Source organism: Colobus angolensis, unplaced genomic scaffold (genome assembly GCF_000951035.1).
Source record: "Colobus angolensis palliatus isolate OR3802 unplaced genomic scaffold, Cang.pa_1.0 Scaffold527, whole genome shotgun sequence".
Lineage (NCBI taxonomy): Eukaryota > Metazoa > Chordata > Mammalia > Primates > Cercopithecidae > Colobus > Colobus angolensis.
The window spans coordinates 98,251-119,171 of NW_012118788.1; the positions used below are offsets into that span (position 1 = coordinate 98,251).

The following is a 20,921-nucleotide window of genomic DNA, read 5'->3' on the forward strand; positions in this document are numbered from 1 at the left end:
ATTACGCCACTGCACTCAAGCCTGGGTGACAGAGCTAGACTCTTATCTCCAAAAAAAAAAAAAAAGGGATGGGTAGGTAAACTGTGGGACATTCCGATGTTGGGAATACTATGCAGTAGCTATCAAAAAGAATGAGTGGCTATCAAAAAGAATATTGTTTAGTGAGAAAATACAAGGGGAAGAAAAGTGTGTGCACTTTTGCCTTCTGTGCACATCTATGCGCACTAGCTTGTAAACGGGCAGATGCCCTCTAGAAGAGCACACACATGGGACAACAAACGGTTTCTGTTGTGGGGAAGTAGCTGTTGCCTGGGCATGCAGGTGAGAGGGCACCTCTCTTTTGCAGCAAATCCCTTGGTATCATCTAGATTGATTACCAATAACACCTCCTACTTGTCTATAAAATACCAAAACAGAGAGGGTGGGCAGATGCAGGGCTTTCAGGATCTGAAGCTCCTACTCTGACCCCAGAAGACCACATCCTGGGAGAGGAGCCATGGGCCCAGACACTCCCACCAGCTGGCTGGCTCTCAGTGGGGACCTGCCTGCCCATGTACCCTGAGAATTGGCCTGTTACACACCCCCAGACCTGAAACCTGCTCTCCTCAGCTCCTGTTCAGGCCAACTCTGCCCTTCAGTTTCTCCATGAGTAACAGGGAATCAAGGAAAATATAGAAGAAACCAAAGCTCAGAGGGGATGAATGACCTGCCAAAGTCACTCAGCTGGGAGCTGGCCATGCTGGGAGGGGCAGTGGATAGGTAAGGACTTGGAGGTAGAGGGGAATGAGGGACCAGCTGTCTCCATGCAGGGCAGAGGAAATGGGGGAGGGTAGATCCAGGTGGGGTGTCAAGAGGAGCAAATGTAGGTCTTTGGGATGAGAGGCAGGCAGGCTCAGGTGATTGGCCCTGCCCTGCTCAAGGAGTAAGTCTCTACCTCACAAGGAATATCAGGGCTTAAGTGCGCTGAAAGCCCAATATTGGTCACACTTTTTTTTTTTGAGAGGGAGTCTGGCTCTGTCGCCCAGGCTGGAGTGCCATCTCGGCTCACTGCAACCTCTGCCTCCCAGGTTCAAGCAATTCTTCTGCCTCAGCCTCCTGAGTAGCTGGGATTACAGGTGCCTGCCACCACACCCAGCTAATTTTTGTATTTTAGTAGAGACAGGGTTTCACCATGTTAGCCAGGCTAGTCTCAAACTCCCGACCTCAGGTGATCTGCCTGCCTCGGCCTCCCAAAGTGCTGGGATTACAGGTGTGAGCCACTGCACCCAGGCCCCACTTGTTTTTTGTTTGTTTGTTTGTTTGAGACAGAGTCTTGCTCTGGTCCCCCAGGCTGGAGTGCAATGGCATGATCTGGGCTCACCACAACCTCTGCATCCTGGGCTCAAGCAATTCTCCTGCCTTGGCTTCCCAAGCAGCTGAGATTACAGGTGCCCACCACCACGCCCAGCTAATTTATGTATATTTAGTAGAGATGGGGTTTTGCCATGTTGGCCAGGCTGGTCTCAAACTCCTGACCTTGTGATTCACCTGCCTCAGGCTCCCAAAGTGCTGGGACTACAGGTGTGAGCCACCGCGCCCGGCCCACACTTGTTTTTTAAGCAGTCAGAATCTCCTGCGTGCTTGAGACCATAGGAGGAGCTGCTCCAGCAGGAGGAGGAACCTGGGCCCGTACCCTCTCATCACTGCCTGTGTGGCCCCAGAATACCTGGGGCTTTGGAGAACAAACCAAGTTCATCCATGCCTCTCCCCACAGGAGGTGGCAGTGATTTGCCAGAAGTCGCTCAGCAATCATAGCCCTACACCGGAGTCTGGCTCACTCTCAACTGCACCACCCTGCCTGCCCTATGAGGATGCCACAAACCCGAGGCCCCGGGAACACCCACCTAGGGGGTCAATTCATGCGCCTTCAGTGAAAAGCAGTGGCAACAAACAGTCTTGGAAATCAACAAGGCAAAGTACTCACGTTGAAGAAATTGGTCTTGTTCCTCTCGCAGAAGAGCCCCTGTGCCGGCATGTGCTGCAGTTGTTGCCACGGGATACTGCTGCCTAGCAACACGTCGCGGGCCCACTGGAGGTTCTGGGGAAACAAGAAGTAGGTTGGAAGTGAGTGTGTGGGCTGCTCAGGGCGCCCACAGGGAAGGCAGGCGGTCCCCTCCTTCCTGGCTGCACAGCAAACCACGATGAGCAGCAGTTCCTGCATACATTGATTCCACAGCTCCAGGCGGTTCTGGCCGTGGGCTTTGATCTTCAGGCTGTGGGATGCATTTTCAGAACTGATCTCTTGCCCAGCACCACTGGTTTGGGAGTGTAGTCCTTGACTGCCCAAGATGGGGACTGACAGAGACCCCTGGCCTGACCAACCCTATAAACCTGCCACATGGACCCAGTACCCGCCTCTGTCAGGGGCCCTCCACAAGTCCAAATAGCAGCTTTGACTTATTTGTCAGGAAAAGCATTCCTTATTCATGGCCAGTGGTACAGCTGCCTTAGGCTCGGAGGGCCAGGCTCTGGCCACAGTGCTTAGGTCAGTGATGTCTGGGCAAAGAGCCTCTTGGTGGAATCCAGGCCCAGGGGAGAATGGTGTAGGGTAAGAGGGTGGGCGCAGACCTGGCTGCCTCAGCCTTCTCTGGGGCCTTCTTACTGGCCCATAGAGCAAGCCTTCCCACCAGCTGCCTAGCCAGCCACTCCTCCCTCTCTGGTCTTCACCACAGCAGCCAAGCACCTTGCACTGGCCATCTTACTCCACCTCAGGACCATGCTGTCCTACAGGGAAAGGGCTGGCAATGGGCAGAGCTGGGCTTGGCACCTGGGACTGTACAATGCCAGACCCTCTACCCTTTCCACAGTACCCACTGTCCTGGTCAATCTGTCCTCCCCTCCTGCTCAGGTCCCTTGCTCACCTTTCCCAGCACTGGGCGCAGGCCTTCATCACCTTGCACTCCAGCTGCTCCGAAAGCCCTCTCACTTCTTGGTCTGCAAGCTTATCCCACCTGGTCCCATTCTGCCCACTGCTGGCCAGGCTCAGCATATTGAATTGTTCCCCCAGTCATCATGAGGCAAAAGGGCAAATCCAGCTCCCTGACTGGCTGGCTGTGGGGCTCATGCTAGCCTGCCTGCAAGCCTTTGCTCCGGTCTCTGCACAGAGGGCTACCCTTCTGCCCCCACAGGGCTGCCGTAGGGACTGAGGGCTGCTCCCCAGCACTGGGCAGGGCCCAGGGCTATATGTAGGAAGCTCCATTCACTGTGAGCTTCCCATCTGCTGAGGGACCCCCTGCCTGCCCCTCCCTGAGGGGAAGGAGAAACAGGCAGAGGAGGGAACAACCTGGGCAGCGAGAGGGTCCTCAGACCCCGGAGGCAGGCTCCCAATTGAGAGCAGAGGCCACTTTGCTCACACTCACAGAAAACAGTAAAATACCCAGTCCTGACCTTCAACTTCTGAGCTCCAGCACCCTAGGAGGAACAACTTGTAGTTTACTTTCAAGTGTCTCCAGCAGCTGGGCGCGGTGGCTCACGTGTGTAATCCCAGCACTTTGAGAGGCTGAGGCGAGTGGATCGCCTGAGGTTGGGAGTTCGAGACCAGCCTGACCAACATGGAGAAACCCCATCTCTACTAAAAATAAAAGAATTAGCCTGGTGTGGTAGCACATGCCTGTTATCCCAGCTACTCAAGAGGGTGAGGCAGGAGAATCACTTGAATTTGGGAGGCGGAGGTTGCAGTGAGCCGAGATTACGCCACTGCACTCCAGCCTGGTGACAGAAGTGAGACTCCACCTCAAAAAAAAAAAAAAAAAAGTCCCCAGTAATGCCTAGCAGCCATGCTTTGGAAAGCCCGCTTCCCGGGCCACTCATTCAAAAGCCTTTTGAGGCTGGTTCCAAGTTCTCACATAATACCTCCCACCTCTGCACCCCACCCCACCCTATCCCAGGCCACATGCCCCTGCTCCACAGCAGGTCCAAGGAGGGAGGGTCAGCTGCAGACAAACTGAGTACAGGGTAGGGAGAAGGGGTGGGGGTTCAGGTATGCTTCATTAAAAGGAATAAAATGAAAGATTAGCTCAAAGACTAGTAAGTAGAGCAGGGCTCCAAGAGGAAGATGCAGGTGGGTCTGAGGAAGCCCAAGAAAGGGGCTCACAACCTGTATCAGTGCTCAGCCATGACCCACTGTGACACACTTGGTTCAGTCTTTCCTAAAGGAGATCTGAGAGGTTCAGCCCACGCAGGTGTCCATCCTGGTCTAATCAGTCATAGGTAGACTCAAGGTGGTGATGTGGGACACTGTACTTTTTTTTTTTTGAGACAGAATCTCACTCAGTAACCCAGGGTGGAGTGTAGTGGTATGCTCTCAGCTCACTGAAACCTGCAAGTCATTCAAGTGATTCTCCTGCTTCAACCTCCTGAGTAGGTGGGACTACAGGTGCCTGCCACTATGCCTGGCTAATTTTTGTATTTTTAGTAGAGATGGGGTTTCACCATGTTGCCCAGGCTGGTCTCGAACTCCTAACATCAAGTGATCTGCCCGCCTTGGCCTCCCAAAGTGTTGGAATTACAGACATGAGCCACTGTGCCTGGTCCGTCACCTATACTTCTAATACCACTGTTGAGCACACCTGACCATGGAGGTAGGCTGCAAAGGAGACCTACCTTTCACCCAGTCTGAGAAGGTCAGGGAGGCTCTGGGAGAAGGTGATACCTGGGCTGTGGTTTGCACAAGGCTGTTATGGGGATAAGGGACTCACTGAAGCAAGTGCCCAGACACCGGGGACAGTCAGGGCCTAGCCAAGGAGGTGGAGGGGATCAGATGTGGCTGCCCATAAGGCCAGTGGGGAGCCAGGGGACTATGAGGCAGGGAGTAAGCGCTAAGACCAGGGGCTGCAGAGCCCAGAGCAGAGACAGGCCGCCTAGGGGACTGAGCCTATGCATACCCTTCCTCTCCTCTATGGCCCTGGCCTCAATGCTGTGGCAAACCACTCCTCCAGCTCCATGACCCAGGGCACAGGCCTGGCCTGAGAAAAGTTACCCAAGAGTCATGACCCCAAAGCTGCTTCTGGGGCTCCTCATGAACTTGGAAAAATGTCCAGAAGACCTCTTTAAGTAGCAGCACTTGAGGCCAGCGGGAAGAGATTTGAGAGCCTGGCTTGAAGAAGCATCTCCAGTAGCCATCATTTTCCTAAGAATACCAAGAAAGTAAAGCCTCAACAAAGACTTCCTTACGGCTGGGGATACAAAAGAAAGCACTGAGGCCAGGATGGAGAGAGTCACATACTTTGCTTCCCTGCCCAGCTGCCTTGTTGCAGGACCTGTGGCCATGGGATGGGAATGGACATTCCTCTCTGGTTTGTTTTCCACCACTCCACCTGCACCAAGCCAGTCTGTGCCCCAGATAAGAGCAGAAAGGGAGAAGGCAGTGGGAGAGGTTTCTGGGGCAAAGGGTGCAGAAAGCACTAGTCTGTCAAACCCAACCTCGATTATAAATTAGCTTCCCGCAGACCTGGCTACTGTGTACTGGTGGAGAGTGTGTTTCTCCAGCTCTCTCCCGGGCCCACCAGAGAAAGAGAGCTGATCGATGCTAAGGCACAAAAGTGTCCAAATAGCTTATGGGGGCCCTTAGCTGATTCATGCCTGAGGCCCCAGATAGGTACTGACAGCGAGGTCTGAGACCTGTCTGGGGAATCATGGGTGCCAGGCTGGTGGGGTAGAGGAGGGGGCAGAGACTGTGTTGGGCCCTTGCTGAACCTCTGCAAGGGGGAAGGGGATCTGACTTGCACGGTGCACCTGCAGCTTTGTGGTGTGGTGTGGTGACATAAGACAACATGATGCCTCCTGGGCTGAGCACAGTGCCATAACCCCTCACCTCACAGAATTGCCAGTTTACCAACGAGGAAATAGAGGCTCAGAGAAATTCAAGAGCTTGCCCAAGGTCCCGGAGCCAGGAAGTGGCAGAGCCATCCCTGGAATCTGGTCCAGGCTGCAAGGATTCTGATGTCTGGGCTCTTCCCCTGACCCCCGACCTATCTACTATGGGTGGGCAAGTCACTTTACAAATCTGCCTGGGCATGTGCTGTGTGCTGAACACTGAGCCAGCCATCATGGCCTCATGCAACCTGTCACACTGCTGGCTCACAGGCACCTCTGAGAATGGGAGGAGGCCCATGGAGCCACTTACCAGATAACGGCACATTTCCCTTGGCTGCATGGGCCCTGAGACTTATGCATATAGACCCTGCTCTGACAGAGGGCAGATGGAGGGCTGTAAGGTCCTGAAGAGAAGTAGGGCAAAGAATCGCAGATGCATACAGGCACCTTATGTCCTCCCTTGCCCACTATCTGGACCATCCCTGCTTCACAGCAGAAGGCAGAGGGGACGTCTAACTCCTCTGCTTGAAGGCCTTTGGGTTGCACCTGCCTCAGGGAAAGAGTCAGCTCCATGCCTCAGTCTACCTGCCTACCCGCGGGCTCATCTCCCTCACATCCCCCAACCCCTCTTTGTGACCAGCCCTCTGGCCACACTTGTTTCCACCTTGGTCCCTACAGGTCTCTCTACGTGGTGCCATCTCACCTTTCCCCCTGATGCTCCCCTGGAATACTATACCCACAGCCCCATGGCCACCTTAAATAGCCTTTCCACTGACTCGCAGATGGGTCTGCTGTCTGCCCCCACTTCTCTATCAGCCCTATGAGGGCAGGGACACAGTCTGACTTTACTGATGGCTCCTCCAGGACAAGTCTAGTTTGAAGCTCACAGAAAGGGTGCAACAGATGCCCACAGGAAGAATGAAAGGAAGCTGAGCAGTCTGACCTTCCATAAAATGGGAAGGAAGTGTATGTCAGGTTGAGGGAGGAGGGCAACAGCCATGGGGCATGAGAGGGGCTGCTTGGGTCCTGCCCAAGGCCAGGGTGCCAGCACTATGCTCCCTGGGGCCAGCTAAGTAACAGTCCAAGCCCTTGAGGCTAAACCTCAATGCCAGCCTCTGCCCACTAACTCGCACTACTCCGCCAGCAATCGTTTCACTACAGTACACATTGGGCTGACTGTCATAGCTCCTGGAACTCCCCAGGCTCACTTTCCCTTCGCACAGGAAGCAAAAGCTTGGGGTGAGGTGGCTTGCATACCTACCTGTAGCCTTCCGTGGGCCCTGCATGTAGCGGGGGCTTGGCAAAGCCTGTTGACAGCTGGAGATGGGAACACAACTATTACCCTCTGGGGACACCTGCTGTCCCAAGATGTGCAAAGTTGGAAGGCAGACCTGATCCCAGGTGCTATCTGTCACTATTGTATGGTGGCCTGGAGGATGTGCTCTGCCTGTGTCACCCAGGGTCTCTGTCCAGGGGCTGTCTCCCTGCCACAACCAATGATGATGTTCCACTCGCCACTTAACTAACTCCTGCCTCACAAACCCACAAGGGACAGATGGCGGGGGTCAGAGAGGTCAGGCTCTACAACTCCTACATAGTGACTCCAGGTGTGCAAACTATCTGGTGGGGATCCTGGAGCAGTGCCAGCCTATCTGCAAGACCAGCAGGGCTCCACAGGCTGCTAGGAAGGTGGCTATGGACCTCAGCTGTGCTCAGCCCTTCACCTAGCCATACCTCAGGCATTGGCATGTGGGCACAGATGGTGCTCACGGGTTCCATGACAAGTGGAGGAATCAGGAGTGGTGGAGGGCTTGGCCAGGGAAGGCCTTCTGCAGCCTTTGGAGCCACCCAGGACCCCTTGCCCCATGCAAAGGGGACTGGCTGGGAGCCCTTGGAGTACAGTGTTCTATAAACCAGAGAAAGAGGAGTGTGTGGCTACCTGCTGATGGGAGACTCTAGTGGGCTGCTGGGGACATCCATAAGCTGCAGACACATACTTACTGTAAACTCACCCCAGCAACCTAGGACATGAATATCCCCAAAGCTAGACCTAGTAGACTTAAAGCCAACCACTCCTGATACTTCTAATCATGAAAAATTATAATTAGAATGTCTATGTTTGGATAAAGCCAAATATTAAGGATTTAGTGTAAAAGCTGTGCCCCCTCCCCCTGGCCCTAAGAATCCTGTGTGGTCATTAGAAGTCATGCAATCAAAGAGTTTATGAGTACATGGGGAGCACGAAAAAAGCAGAACCATATTTGCATATGTTTCTCTGTGTGTGTGTGTGTGTCTGTGTGTAAAGAAAGTAGGCAGAAGAAAGACGGAAAGGAAATGTACCCAACAGTCCTGAGAGTTGCCTGGGGAGGGAGACTCATGGCAATAGTTCTCAATGGGGGTGGGAGTCTGTCTCCAAGGGGGCATCTGGCAATGTCTGGAAACATCTTTGGTCACCACAGCTAGAGGAAGGCTACTGGTATCTAGTGGGTAGAGACCAGGGATATTGCTGAAAGTCCTGCAGTGCACATGACATCCCCACAACAGAGAATTATTTGGTCCCAAATGTCAGTAGTGCCTCAGGAGGGAACTCTGTTCTACATTACTCATATATACTCATATATATATAACTGTTCTACGTTACTCATATATATATATGAAAAGTTAAATACAGTTGTTGAAGGTGATAGATGTGCAAACCTTCTCAACTGATTCACAACATTAGTCAGAACAGAAGCAGGATGCATGACTGTCTGTGGACTGACCTTGACTTTTCTCTTTCCTTCACATCCCACAGGTCCTGGGCCAAAGAAATGGGGTCTGATTGGGCTAGCGCTGCCAGGCTGCTACTCGTCATACCTCATCTAAATGGAATCATTCAGTATTTGTCTTTTGTGACTGGCTATTTCACTTAGCATTATGTCCTCTAGGTTTCCCATGCTATCTCATCCATTCATTCAGCTCTTCTGTCTGAATCCATCTAGAATCAGACTACTTCCTGATATCCTGCTGTGGTCTCCTCCCATCTCTGCTGCCACACTGACTTTTTCTTTACCTGTGTGGACACATTCTCAAGCTCCTGGGTCTCTGACTACTGGGTGGGTTTATCTGAGGGAATCTGATCAGAGCACTCACTCCTTGAATTCCCTCCCTGTGGAGTTGATGTGGGGCAGCCATCAATGGTCAGCCCCGATGGGCACTGCGGTTGGCCCAGGGTACCACACTCTTCCTCCCTTGTGAATTCCTACTCTCTGCCTGGACCTGTGTAAGTTGCTCCTTCATTAAGTGCTCTTCAGACTTTCCTGTTAGACGGGGCCATCTGTGTCCTGCCAGGCCTCTGACGGGCCACCCCCAACTCACTCTTTATATATCAGCCCAGTAGTGTCTCTGACACACTCAGGTCACATGGAGCCTCTCTTCTTCCACAACCTTGCGACAGATTTTTTTTTTCTTTTTTGAGACAGTTTTGCCGTGCTGTGTTACCCAGGCTGGAGTGCAGTGGCGTGACCTCGGCTCACTGCAACCTCTGCCTCCCAGGTTCAAGTGATTCCAAGTGATTCTCCTTCCTCAGCCTCTTGAGTAGCTGGTATTTCAGGCACACAACACCACACCAGGTTTTGCACTTTTAGTAGAGATGGGGTTTTGCCATGTTGGCCAGGCTAGTCTCAAACTCATGACCTCAAGTGATTTACCTGCCTTGGCCTCCCAAAGAGCTGGGATTACAGGTATGAGCCACCATGCCCAGCCCTTGCAACAGCTTTAACCTAATTCAGGATGATGTTCCCTCAACTCTTCCCCTGCCAAACCAGGCCCTGAAAGCCTCTGATCGCATCTCCTTCCTCTCTCCTTGCCCATTTAGTCACACCAGCTTCCAGCAGATTCTAGTCACACCAAGACTGTTTCTGTCTCTAGGCATGTGTGCTGGGTGTATGTCCATCTGGAAGCCTCTCCCCCAATATCCTCATGGCCATCAGGGCTCCCTCACTTGATTCAGATCCTTGCTTAGACAGGTCTTCCCAATCTCCCTGTCTAAATAGTCACAATCCCGCCTCTAACCCCTTACCAAGCTTTATTTTTCTTCCTACTCATCACTAGCTGCCCAATCTGTTCTCCCAGTGAGCAGACAATGCTGTATCCCCAGCACCTCAAACAGGAACCTCCTGCGTGACAACCACTCAGTAGACAGCTGCTGAATGAACAAACCTGCAGAGATGCACAGAAAACATGCTGGAGGGAGCACATGAAACACAAACACTTCTGCCATGTCACGGCTTGTGGGACAGTTGTGGGTAGTTTCATTCTCTTTTCCAAGCTTAAACAATATTATTGGTAATAAAAGCTGCTGGCAGAGTGCTTAAACCTATTCAAATGGCTGAAATCTGCATTTCTTTGCAGGAGAGAAGACCAGGCCATTATGGGGGGCAACCTGTCCCACCTCCTCTGGCCCCTAAGGGCCCAGCAGAATCTTCAAACCATGAGGCAGACAGACTTTGAAATGCAAAATCAAGATTCCTAAGTTGAGAAAAATATCAAGTTCTCCTTTTGCAAACGATACAAACTAAAGCTTGACAAGAATCTGGTTGGTTGGGATCTGCAGCAGCTCAGGACATCCACGTGAGGAGGCAGGGCACAACGCCATTTTGTGGAAGGGGCCACTTTTACGTCCACAGAAAGGGAGCAAGGGTTAAAGGCAGGTGAACACCCTGCTTTGTGGCCAGCATGCCCTCCTGGTGCCTGGTTCTACTATCTGTGTGGTCCTGGCTCAGTCAGTGTGAACTCAAAGCTCACTGGCTCCCCCCGAACACTTGTCTGCGAGCAAAAAGCAGGGTCTCAACATGCAGGCCCTCACACCTACTCCAGTCTGATGGCGCAGGGCCCACTTCAGAGGCCCTCTCATTTAACCTGCACGATAGTCCTGACTTCTACGGGTCCCCCACATGAGCCAGCAGCACAGGCAGGTGGGGATACTGTACTCACAATAGGTGGGCAAGGGGTGGGGGTTCACAGCCAGCTGACCTGTCCTTTACCCAGGCTCACACCAGAGCACCAGCTGATCTGGAAGTCAAAAGTCAGCAGATTCCCTGGTGATCCTTTAGCTGAGCACACAGCACCATGGGGTCCCCCTGGCAGGAGTCTGTCTGTAACCAAACCCTGGGCCTGGGCTCATCCCATATCGGTACTGGGCCACAGAAATGGGGTCCGACTGGGCTAGCACAGCCAGGCTGCTACTCCTCATGCCTCATCTAAGTGGAATCATTCAGTATTTGTCTTGTGACTGGCTATTTCACTTGACATTATATCCTCTAGGTTTCCCATGCTGTCTGATGTGACCAAATTTCCTCCCTTTTTAAGGCTAATATTCCACACTGTTTTGATGAGCATGTTATAGATTTGTAGTAAGTTTTGAAATTGATTTGTTTTTGTTCAAGATTGCTGGCTCCAGGGAACATCTTATAACTAACCCCCTCTGCCCTGAACCCCTTGCAGCAGAAGTAGCAGGAGGTGAAGGGGCTCAGCTCCCAGCTGAGAAGGAGGCAACTGGGAGAGCAGGGTAGGGGTGTCTATGCATTGGCCTTCTTCCTGGACACCCATCAGTAAAGGCCAGAACCTTCATGACAAGAGGTGTCTGATGCCATGTGCTGTCTCTCCTGGGGTGCCTCTCTGGGCTCAAAGAGCTAGGTTTCTATGGGTGTAGACTCAGGCCTCAAAATCTTGGTGAAGATTGTGATCCAGAGACTAAGTGATACAGTAGCTAGAATTAGGGCCCTTACAGCTATCAGCATAAATGATCATCCCCATCTAAGGTGTGCACAGTGTGCAGGGCAACAGGTGGACTGCCTTGGGGTTGTCCAGGGGCAGCCTGTGTGCAGCAGTGCCAACCTTGGGTGGGAGGGCATCCTCAGGCAGGCAACAAAGGTCCCTCAGGACAGACCTAGCCCTTGGCCACTATCCCCCAGGCAGGGAGCCCTCAGAGGGCCTGGCAGAGGAGCAAGGAGTCATGGGAGATGCTGACACTGAAGAAATGGGCCTCACTAGAGGGGTGAGAAGGACTATTGGCTGAGGGCAGGGCAGGGTGTGTTGGATATTGCCCCAGCACTGCAGCCTTCACCTCATTACCACAATAATTCTTTCATATCACTATCATTCTCATCGAGGAAAGAAGAGCCCTGGACCTCCAAGAGTTCCCATGCAGAGCCAGGATCTGAACCTAGGTTAGGCCAGCTTCAGAGCCCACATTCTCTCCTCCTCCCCAAAAAGCCCTGCTGTCAGCAGTTAAGCAAGTGGCACACTGTGCCCTGAAGGCAGTTTCTTTGCAAGGCCTGGGCAGGCAGAGCCTCACCTGGAGATGCCTGTGAAAGACCCAAGGGTTCAGGAGTCAACCACACAGCTCCAGACAGGCTCTGCTTGTGGGCCCCTTTGAAGAGGCAGACATTGGACGCTCCAGTCCACCAGTGAGCTGTGAGATGGCAACAAGAAAAAGGCACTGCCAAGCCCACAGCAGGATTTTATGAAGAAATGTGCTGCTGTCAAATATACACAGCGGGAAGTGTTTGTTACCAAACAGCTGTGTTTGGAAAGTGGTAACTACTTCCCAGTTAATGGTTCCACATTAGTCAGTGACATCATGGAGTTGTGTCCCCCAGATCTGTGAACAAGCTGCTGCCAGCAAAGCTGACACCCCAGGTCTGGGCAGAGCCACATGCAGCCCCCAGGATGGCATGCCCCAGAGCAGCAGGTAGGTCTTGACTTAGGCTCTCAGGGGAGCTAGGTGTTAACAACCTGCATTCAATTTGGTGGTGGTCACTGGTGCTCAGCAAAGGTTTCTGGGTGAAGCAAACACAGGAGCCAGCAAGAACCACCCTAGACTCAGCATATGCAGGGTCTAGAATGAGCTCAGTGGCCCAAGGCTACCTGAGGCACACTTGGCACCTGCAGAGCTGCCTCCTGGAAGCAGATCTGTGGGTAGGCAGTGTGGCCGTGGGTAGGGAGTATCTGCTGCTTAAGGGGTCTCTCTTAGATTCAAGACAGCATTCCATTTCTGAGAACCAAGGAACTCAGCCTGGGAATGCAACGAACAGAAAAGCTGACAGAAACTGAGGCTGATGGCTATTGGGGGTTGTCTGGGGATACTGACATCAATGGTGCAGACAGCCCAAGGTAGCCTCCATCCCTGCTAGTGGGTGGGGATGGCTGGGTCAACTGGTCCACCTACCCTGGACCATCACAGATGACCAAAATGACCTGGCAAGGGGGCATCCATGGTTAAGAGCAAAATGGCAAACTATGAGTGTGGACAGGGTATGGGGGACAGTGCAGCAACTGGGCCAGCGTGAGATTGCCCAGGGCTGATGTCTGGCTCTGTCACTCAGCTCTGTGTGACCCTCAGACCAGGTTCCTAGATGCAAAGTAGAAGGGGCATGATCCCATCTCTGGGGCCTGGAGTGCCTGGTCTTGAAAGCACACAATCAACAGGGCATGTGTACTGGAGTTGGGAAGAAATACAGGCAGGGCATCCTAAGTCCAAATATCTAAAATCCAAATTATTCCAAAATCTGAAACTTTGGTGCTTAAAGGAAATGCTCATTGGAGCATTTCGGTTTTTTGTTTTGTTTTTTTTGAGAGGGAGTTTTGGTCTTTCACCCAGGCTGGAGTGAAGTGACGCGATCTCAGCTCACAGCAACCTCTGCCTCCCCAGTTCAAGCGATTCTCCTGCCTCAACCTCCTGATTAACTGGGATTACAGATGTGCGCCACTACGCCTGGATAATTTTTGTACTTTTAGTAGAGACAAGTTTTCGCCATGTTGGCCAGGCTGGTCTTGAACTCCTGACCTCAGGTGATCCACCCGCCTCAGTCTCCCAAAGTGCTAGGATTACAGGCGTGAGCCACCGCGCCCAGCCTCATCGGAGCATTTGGGATTTCAGATTTTTGGTTTAGGGATGGCTCAGCCAGGTAAATATAATGCAAATATTCTAAGATCTGAAAAAAGCCAAAATCCAAACCCCTTCTGGTCCCAAGCATTTTGTATAAAGGATATTCAACCTGTACTAGACCCAAGACAGCTAGTTTTAGGGTGGTAGAATTGTGGTTATCTCCCTCCAACTTTAAATTTTGACAGAAATACTGTTTCCTACTTCTAAAATATTCATCAAGAGAAGGGGCAGGCTGTAATAACAGCATTCTGTGTCCAGTGCTGAGCTAAGCACTTTACATGCACTGGCTCCTTCAAATTCAACATAAAGCCATTTGGCGGGGAAGTGGAGGGTGGGGGGGGGGGCCTGTATCACCACTCAACTCTCCTCCCACCCAAACCTGCTGTCCCTCCCCACTTCCCTTGCACAGGTGCCAATTCCTAATAAACATTTTGTACCCGAAATTCCATCTCGGCATCTGCTTCTTGAGAAGGTACCCTGTAACAGGATGAGGAAGGGTCTGAGCTCACTACTGGGGACCACCAGATCCTCGTCAAAGCTGACTACAGCTGGAGGGGGCTGTATGGCTGCTTGAGGATGCACTTGAACAGAAGGACACCAGAGGTGAGGGAGGACAGGACAATGGTTACTAGTGTCTGTTCCACTGATGTGTGTGTGGGCTCTTGCAGTGGGCTGTGGTGCTCCCAAAAGAGGGAAGGGGGAAGTTCCCAAAGCAATGGTGAGCCCAACAGTGTTCATATCAGCCACTGCCCCTCAGGCCCAAAGACAGCTTCAGCAGTGGGGACATGCTGGCTGGGGTTTATTAAGATCCAGGTCCACCAGGGTGCAGAAGGTCTGAGGTACAGAGGTAAGGTCCACTGCCAAGTGCAGGCTGAGCAGTGAGCAAGCCAGGCTCCAGTGTGGCACCAATAGCCAGGGAAGCCGGAGCTGGCCGTCGTTTGCCAGCATGCACTACACCTTGAACTACAGACCAAAGCCCCATATGATGAGACTCCCTCCCTCCCAGACCTGTGTCACCTGCTGTGCCCTGAGGAAATCAACCAAGCCACATGAGAATGTTGGTCACTGTGGGGACAGAGCACTTACCTTCTTGGACCCCTGTATCTAGTCCCCCAAGCAGAATTCTGTGAAGTGCCACTTCCTGCACATAGCCAGTGCCAAGCCAGGCCCCATCTCTTGGCCAACTGTCCATTCTGGTTCTTCAAACATTCCACAGAGGATGCTGGGGGGAACCAGCAGGAGATCTCTAGGAGGAGGACCTGAATGAGTCCTCACAGCAAGACCCTAAAGGTCACCCCTGTTTGCCCACCACACCTGGCCCTCTCTGGCCCTCGCCCACACCAATGCCAGCCCAGAATGGCCACCTTCCTGGGCTGTTTGCTCTGTCTGGGTGCTCTTCCTTCCTTCCAGACCAGTGCTGTCCCCTACAATACAGGTCTCAGCATAAAAGGTGTCTTCACAGAGGCACAGCAGCACCCTCACCCCTCTATGCACCCCGTTGTTTTCTCTGTGGTATTGGCCAAATGAGACTTGCTTTACTCATCTGCATGTTTTAATTTATTATTTATTATTTTTATTTTTGAGATGGAGTCTCGCTGTGTCGCCCAGGCTGAAGTGCAGTGCCACAGTCACGGCTCATTGCAACCTCTGCCTCCTGGGTTCGAGCAATTCTCATGCCTCAGCCTCCCGAGTAGCTGGAACTACAGGTATGTGCCACCACGCCTGGCTAACTTTTGTATTTTTAGTAGAGACAGGGATTCACCAGGTTGGTCTCGAACTCCTGACCTCAGGTGATCCCCCTGCCTCGCCCTCCCAAAGTGCTGGGATTACAGGTGTGAGCCACCATGCCCAGCCATCTGCATGTTTTTAAGTCTGCTTCCCCCTTAGAATGTAGCTACATGGGGCAGGACAATGACCAGGACACTCCCCAACACCTCCTGGGTGAGTGAGGAGAAACTGAAGGAAAATAAAGTCACCCCTACTATTTAGGCCCTGCCCAGGTCACATTACCTCCCCAAATCTAAACGCCAGCAGAAGAGGTCTGGCTGGGAAGCCCCTGGAAGCACTTAAGCCTGGGGCACAGCTGTTAAGGATCGCTATATCATCTGCTTTCCAAAAAGAGCTGGAGGAGGCTGTTAGCACCCAACCCCCATAAAGCAGAGGCTGGGAAGATGGTTTCGGCAGCTGCACCAGAGAGAAGAGCCCAGGGGCAGGGTATGGTGAGGAGGCCCCTGCAAGATGCAGCTGGAGAGATGGGGCCTAGGGCAAGCAAGGCCGGAACAGAGAGTAAGCAGGGCCCCTAGGGCACCTGGAAGACGGGCATGCTGTCGCTGAGATGATGGGTGAATAGCAGGGGTGAGGGAGCACGACATCAGAGTTTGAGTCGCTGCACAGCCCTCACAGGAAAGAGTAGTTGAGCTTATGAAATCCTTATCCCTCACCCCCATAGCCTATCCCTGAGGCTGTAAGGCCCCCTACACTCCTCCCTCCATTCCTGGCTGTGACCCTGGGCCCTCACCACTGGGTTCCCTGGCAAGCTGGCCCACTCCTGGGGCTGGCCCTGCCTCCTGCAGCTCTCATGCCCATCCCTCCCATGTGCTGCTACCATGAAGCTCCAATCTGTCTTAGCTCTGCCCACCAACCTTCAAAGATGCTCGGCTGCCTGGGAAAATCCAAGCCCCCTTGGCCTGACAGCCCACTCACCCGGTGGGTCTTGCTGTAGGTGTAGAGGAAGGCCAGACGGTAGAGACTCTTATAGTGCTGGGGGAAGCGACTCAGGCACAGGCGGAAGGAGGCAATGCACTGCTCTGTGAGAAACTGCCGCTGCTCCTCAGCACCAGCCGGCAGCCCCTGGGGGAAGGCCACTGGCTCCCCTGGGAGGTCCCCTCTCTTCCTCCCATCCCACAGGGTGGGTATGGATGCTGAGGGCTTGCCAGGGATGCAAGCAGAGGCTGGGGGTTCTGCAACAGGCTTCTGGACACCTTGCTCTGCAGCCCGGAAACCTTCTGTACTCTCCAATGGCTCCTCGTTTTTTCCTACAGTTGAGAAGAAGGAAAAGAAAGTCACCTTGGTTTTAGGCTCTGTCCATGCAGTGGTCTACCACCAGCGACAGAGGCGCCTCAGTGAGGTGACCAGCATGGCTGGACCAATGCCCTTGCTAAGTGGGTGCTGGACCCAGCAGCAGGAGGCACATGGCCCGGTACTGGCTCTGCCCCAACCGAGGTCTCCTGCTCCATGAAACAGGCTGTCCCAGCTGGCATGCAGTGGGGGACCCAGAAGCTACAGAGTGGGAGTTATGGGCTGGGCTCTGGGTCTTCCCCTCTGAACAGTGGCACAGGCTGTCCCACCTCTGGGGCCGGGGCATGGGGAAGCAGCCCACAAAGGGCAGGTGTTGCCACCACCATCATCATCAAATAAAACACAGCCAGGGTTCACAAAGTAACACACCTGCTCTCCTGCTCAGTGCTCGGCCCACTGCCTGCCCCAAATCCCTCTCCAGGGTTGCTGCTGCTATGAGTGAGCCAAGTGCTCCCACATGGGCCCTCAGGTGGCATGAGCCCAGCTCCTGAACACCCAGCCTTGCTCTACCAGGGAACATGGGGCAGCAGTTCACATCAAGATAGCCCAGGCTGGGTGGTAGAGCTGCAGGGCTGGCCCCAGGATGATGACAGTGGCCTGGGTGACTTTGGGCTATATACCCTGAGGTGCAGGCTCCTTGGCTACAGAAGAAGAAAGCTGTCTGGCCTGGGAGGGTGGGACAGATGGAAAGGGCTGGGGAGCAAGGGACAAAGGCAAGGGGTCCTGTGGTCTGTGGCTCCTTAGGCACGCAGGAGCATGGCACACACCCTACGCAGCTTGCCTGGAGGAAGCCAGAGAAGCAGCCAGTAGCACCAGCTCTGAGGTGGTGTGCTATGGCTGAGCCCTCTCCCTTTTGTAGTAGTGGCCTGGAGACAGCTGGGGCCTGCTGGGGCAGGGCCGAGTGGGCAACAACCAAGGCCCCCAGTTCCCCGCATGCTAAGTCAAAGCCTATCTGCAGACATCAGGTGTGTGGCCAGCTTGCCCACCATCACTATTCTCGTTGAGGAAAGAATCTGAGCATTCACTCCCTATGCTCCCCTCAGCCACCTGCTATTAGTCTGATCTTCCCTCTCTGCTCCCCTGCAGCCCAGCCCACCGCTCTCCCTCAGTGTCCTTGGCTCTCCACCATCACTCTTTCTCCCGGAGCCATTGCCCTTCTCTCTCCCTTGCATCGCTGTCCCCAGTGGTATTGGCAAAGAAAAGCCATAAGAGCATCTCCCCTCCCCCAAGCCCAGAGCCTACCACGGGCTGCCCCTCCCCCCACTTTTTGAGGTGGCCCTAATGACTGAATGCCAGGAGGTCCTAGCTCCTTCCACACTACACTATCTTCTCATGTGAGCTCAAGAAGTTGCCTGCGTCCCACAGCTTAGGGCTGGCATCCATCTTACAGAGGATACCATCACTTTATTAAAAAATGTGCCAGGTTTCTAATGTGTTCAAAATGTGGCTCACCAAACAGTATAAGCCATAATAATGCTGGGATCAGCCCTGTGCTAGGCACGGGGGAGACAGAGGAATCAGATGATGATGCAGGCCTCTCAGCGGTTCACATCAGGCACTGAGAGCTTGGACACAAAGACACACAGAGCACAATTTTCATGGAAAGCAGGTAGAGGGTCAAGAATTCAGCCAGAAATCTTAGAACACATAAAGAGAGAAGAAAACAGCAATCCTAGACTGAGTTAGAAACCCAGCTGCAGGGAAGACCCGCTCAGGCGCCCCTCTCTTGGAGAGAGAGCTACTCTCTTTTCTTTCTTTTGTCTATTAAACCTAACCTCAAAAAAACAAACAAACAAAAAAACCCGAAAAACAACCACCCCAGTGCGGTGGCTCACGCCTATAATCCCAGCACTTTGGAAGGCTAAGGTGAGATGACTGCTTGAGGCCAAGAGTTTGAGACCAGCCTGGGGCAACATAGCAAGACCTCATTTCTACAAAAAACATAAAAAATTAGGCAGGTGTGGTGCCACCTGTAGTCCCAGCTACTCGGGAGGCTGAGGCAGGAGGATCTCGAGCTCAGGAGGTTGAGGCTGTAGTGAGCCATGATTGCATCACTGTATTCCAGCATGGGCAACAGGGCGAGACCCTGTCTCAGAAACAACAACAATAAAAATCAGTTGCTTAGGGGTCTGGGTGGCCTAAGGGGCCCAGGAGAGATGGGGTGAGCTACCTTACCCACAGCATCCACTCCTACTGCTGAAGAGGCCTCATAGGTCACTACAGCCCTCCATTGCCTTACTGGAAGAAAGAGGGTCAGAAACGCCAACAAGACCACACCACATTTGCAGGCCAGGACGTCCAATTGTAACCTAACTGCATGAAGATGAGAAAACTTCCTTCTACCAAGAGAAAGCAAGTAAAACATGTGTTCTGGCTGCTCCAGCCTAGGCCAGTGCCTGACGCAGGCAGGGAAGACTGGCTTGGAATGCTTGTGGTGCATACGCCAAGGCCAACAGAGCACAGGAGCCATCTGATCCACATCAGTCCATGGAGGTCCTAAGAAGAATGAGGCACAGACATGCCTCCAGCTGACCCTCTGGACTGATGTGTACTGATGGCCCAGTGAACTCAGGGGGCCTGGTTATGGAAGAGCCTGACCCGCAGGTGGCTACACGTCTTGGCAAGACACCAACAGCTGAGAGGCCCAGACGGAAATATGCCCCAGCAGGGACCTCAAGTCTGTCTCTTTTGACTTCTGAGATCGTCTTACTCAAACTCTCACTGGTCTGAGAAAAAAGCCCAGTGAGGATGCTCTCCACAAAGGGCAGGCAAGATGGGCAGGAAGCTGGGCACTGGCAGGTCAACTGCCCCCAGGGCAGCCTCCCCCCAACAACCATTTATCACCCCATCCTGCGTGTGGTACACGGGCATCGTCACTAGGCCTCTACTTGACCAGAAAGCGGCAGATGTGGCCAGTCTGGCATGCCCTTGTGTCCACTGCCTGGATCACAACAGGTGGTTGTCAACTCTGCTTTGGGTTTTACCCTCTTGCCCTCAGAATGATATAGAAGAGTGAGCTTGTATTTAAGTGATGAAACTGTGGACAACTTTCTTCTAAATTAAAAAAATAAGTCTTGGCCGGGCGCGGTGGCTCAAGCCTGTAATCCCAGCACTCTGGGAGGCCAAGACGGGCGGATCATGAGGTCAGGAGATCGAGACCATCCTGGCTAACACGGTGAAACCCTGTCTCTACTAAAAATACAAAAACTAGCGGGGCGAGGTGGCGGGCGCCTGTAGTCCCAGCTACTCCGGAGGCTGAGGCAGGAGAATGGCCGTAAACCCGGGAGGCGGAGCTTGCAGGGAGCTGAGATCCGGCCACTGCACTCCAGTCCGGGCGACAGAGCGAGACTCCGCCTCAAAAAAAAAAAAAAAAAGTCTTTACTCTTGTGACCTTCATATTTTAGACTTTTTTTTTTTGAAGCTCCTGCAAAGGTGAGCTTCAGCTACCTGCAACAGTCACTTCTGGGAAAGGCTCTTTCCTCAAGGCACCTCGGTCAAGGCCAGAGTGGAGAAAGACAGCTTCTGGAGAATTAAAGGAAGGAGGCTGGTCCTTGGGCAGTGTGACAGCTTGTGGGAGGGAGGGAGCGCATCTCAGTGCCAGGCAGGATGTGGCTGTCAGATGTGTTTCTGCTTTCCCTCGGTACCCAGTGCGTGGTACAGATCTAGATCTGTTGTGCCCCGCTGCTTGATAACAAATACAAAACGCATGAGCGAGGGCCTGTACCCCATAACATTAATGACGGAGGAAGCAGCAGGCTGGTGATAGGACTCTCCATGAGGGCGTGCTGGGAAGGCAAGGCGTGTGGAGCACACTGGGGCCTGCACTGAACACTGCCTAGGCACTGCTGTCCTGGCTTTCTGCAGAGAGGCCAAAGGCTGCTCGAGCACTGCAGACTGTGATGGCCAGGCTACTACCCAATGGGAGTCCAGGGGAGTACGTGTTAGAGACCACCACTCACCAAAACCAGGCCTGGAGGAGTGCTCTGCTCCCAGAACTGTGTGCTGGCAGTGGGCATTGGAAGCATTCCCTGCCATACCTGCTCTCCCAGCAGGAAGTTGA

At 53.2% G+C, this 20,921-nt stretch overlaps 1 protein-coding gene across 1 annotated transcript in view; it reads right to left on the minus strand.

Moving 5' to 3' along the window:
* CABIN1 (calcineurin binding protein 1) overlaps window positions 1-20,921 on the minus strand; it is a 178,029-nt gene that overhangs the window by 36,372 nt on the left and 120,736 nt on the right. Inside the window, exons 28-29 of the mRNA XM_011960860.1 lie at window positions 16,487-16,818; window positions 1,964-2,077 (exon numbers count right to left, since the gene is read on the minus strand). Coding sequence (XP_011816250.1) covers window positions 1,964-2,077; window positions 16,487-16,818 — 446 coding nt within the window. The remainder of the gene's footprint in view (window positions 1-1,963; window positions 2,078-16,486; window positions 16,819-20,921) is intronic.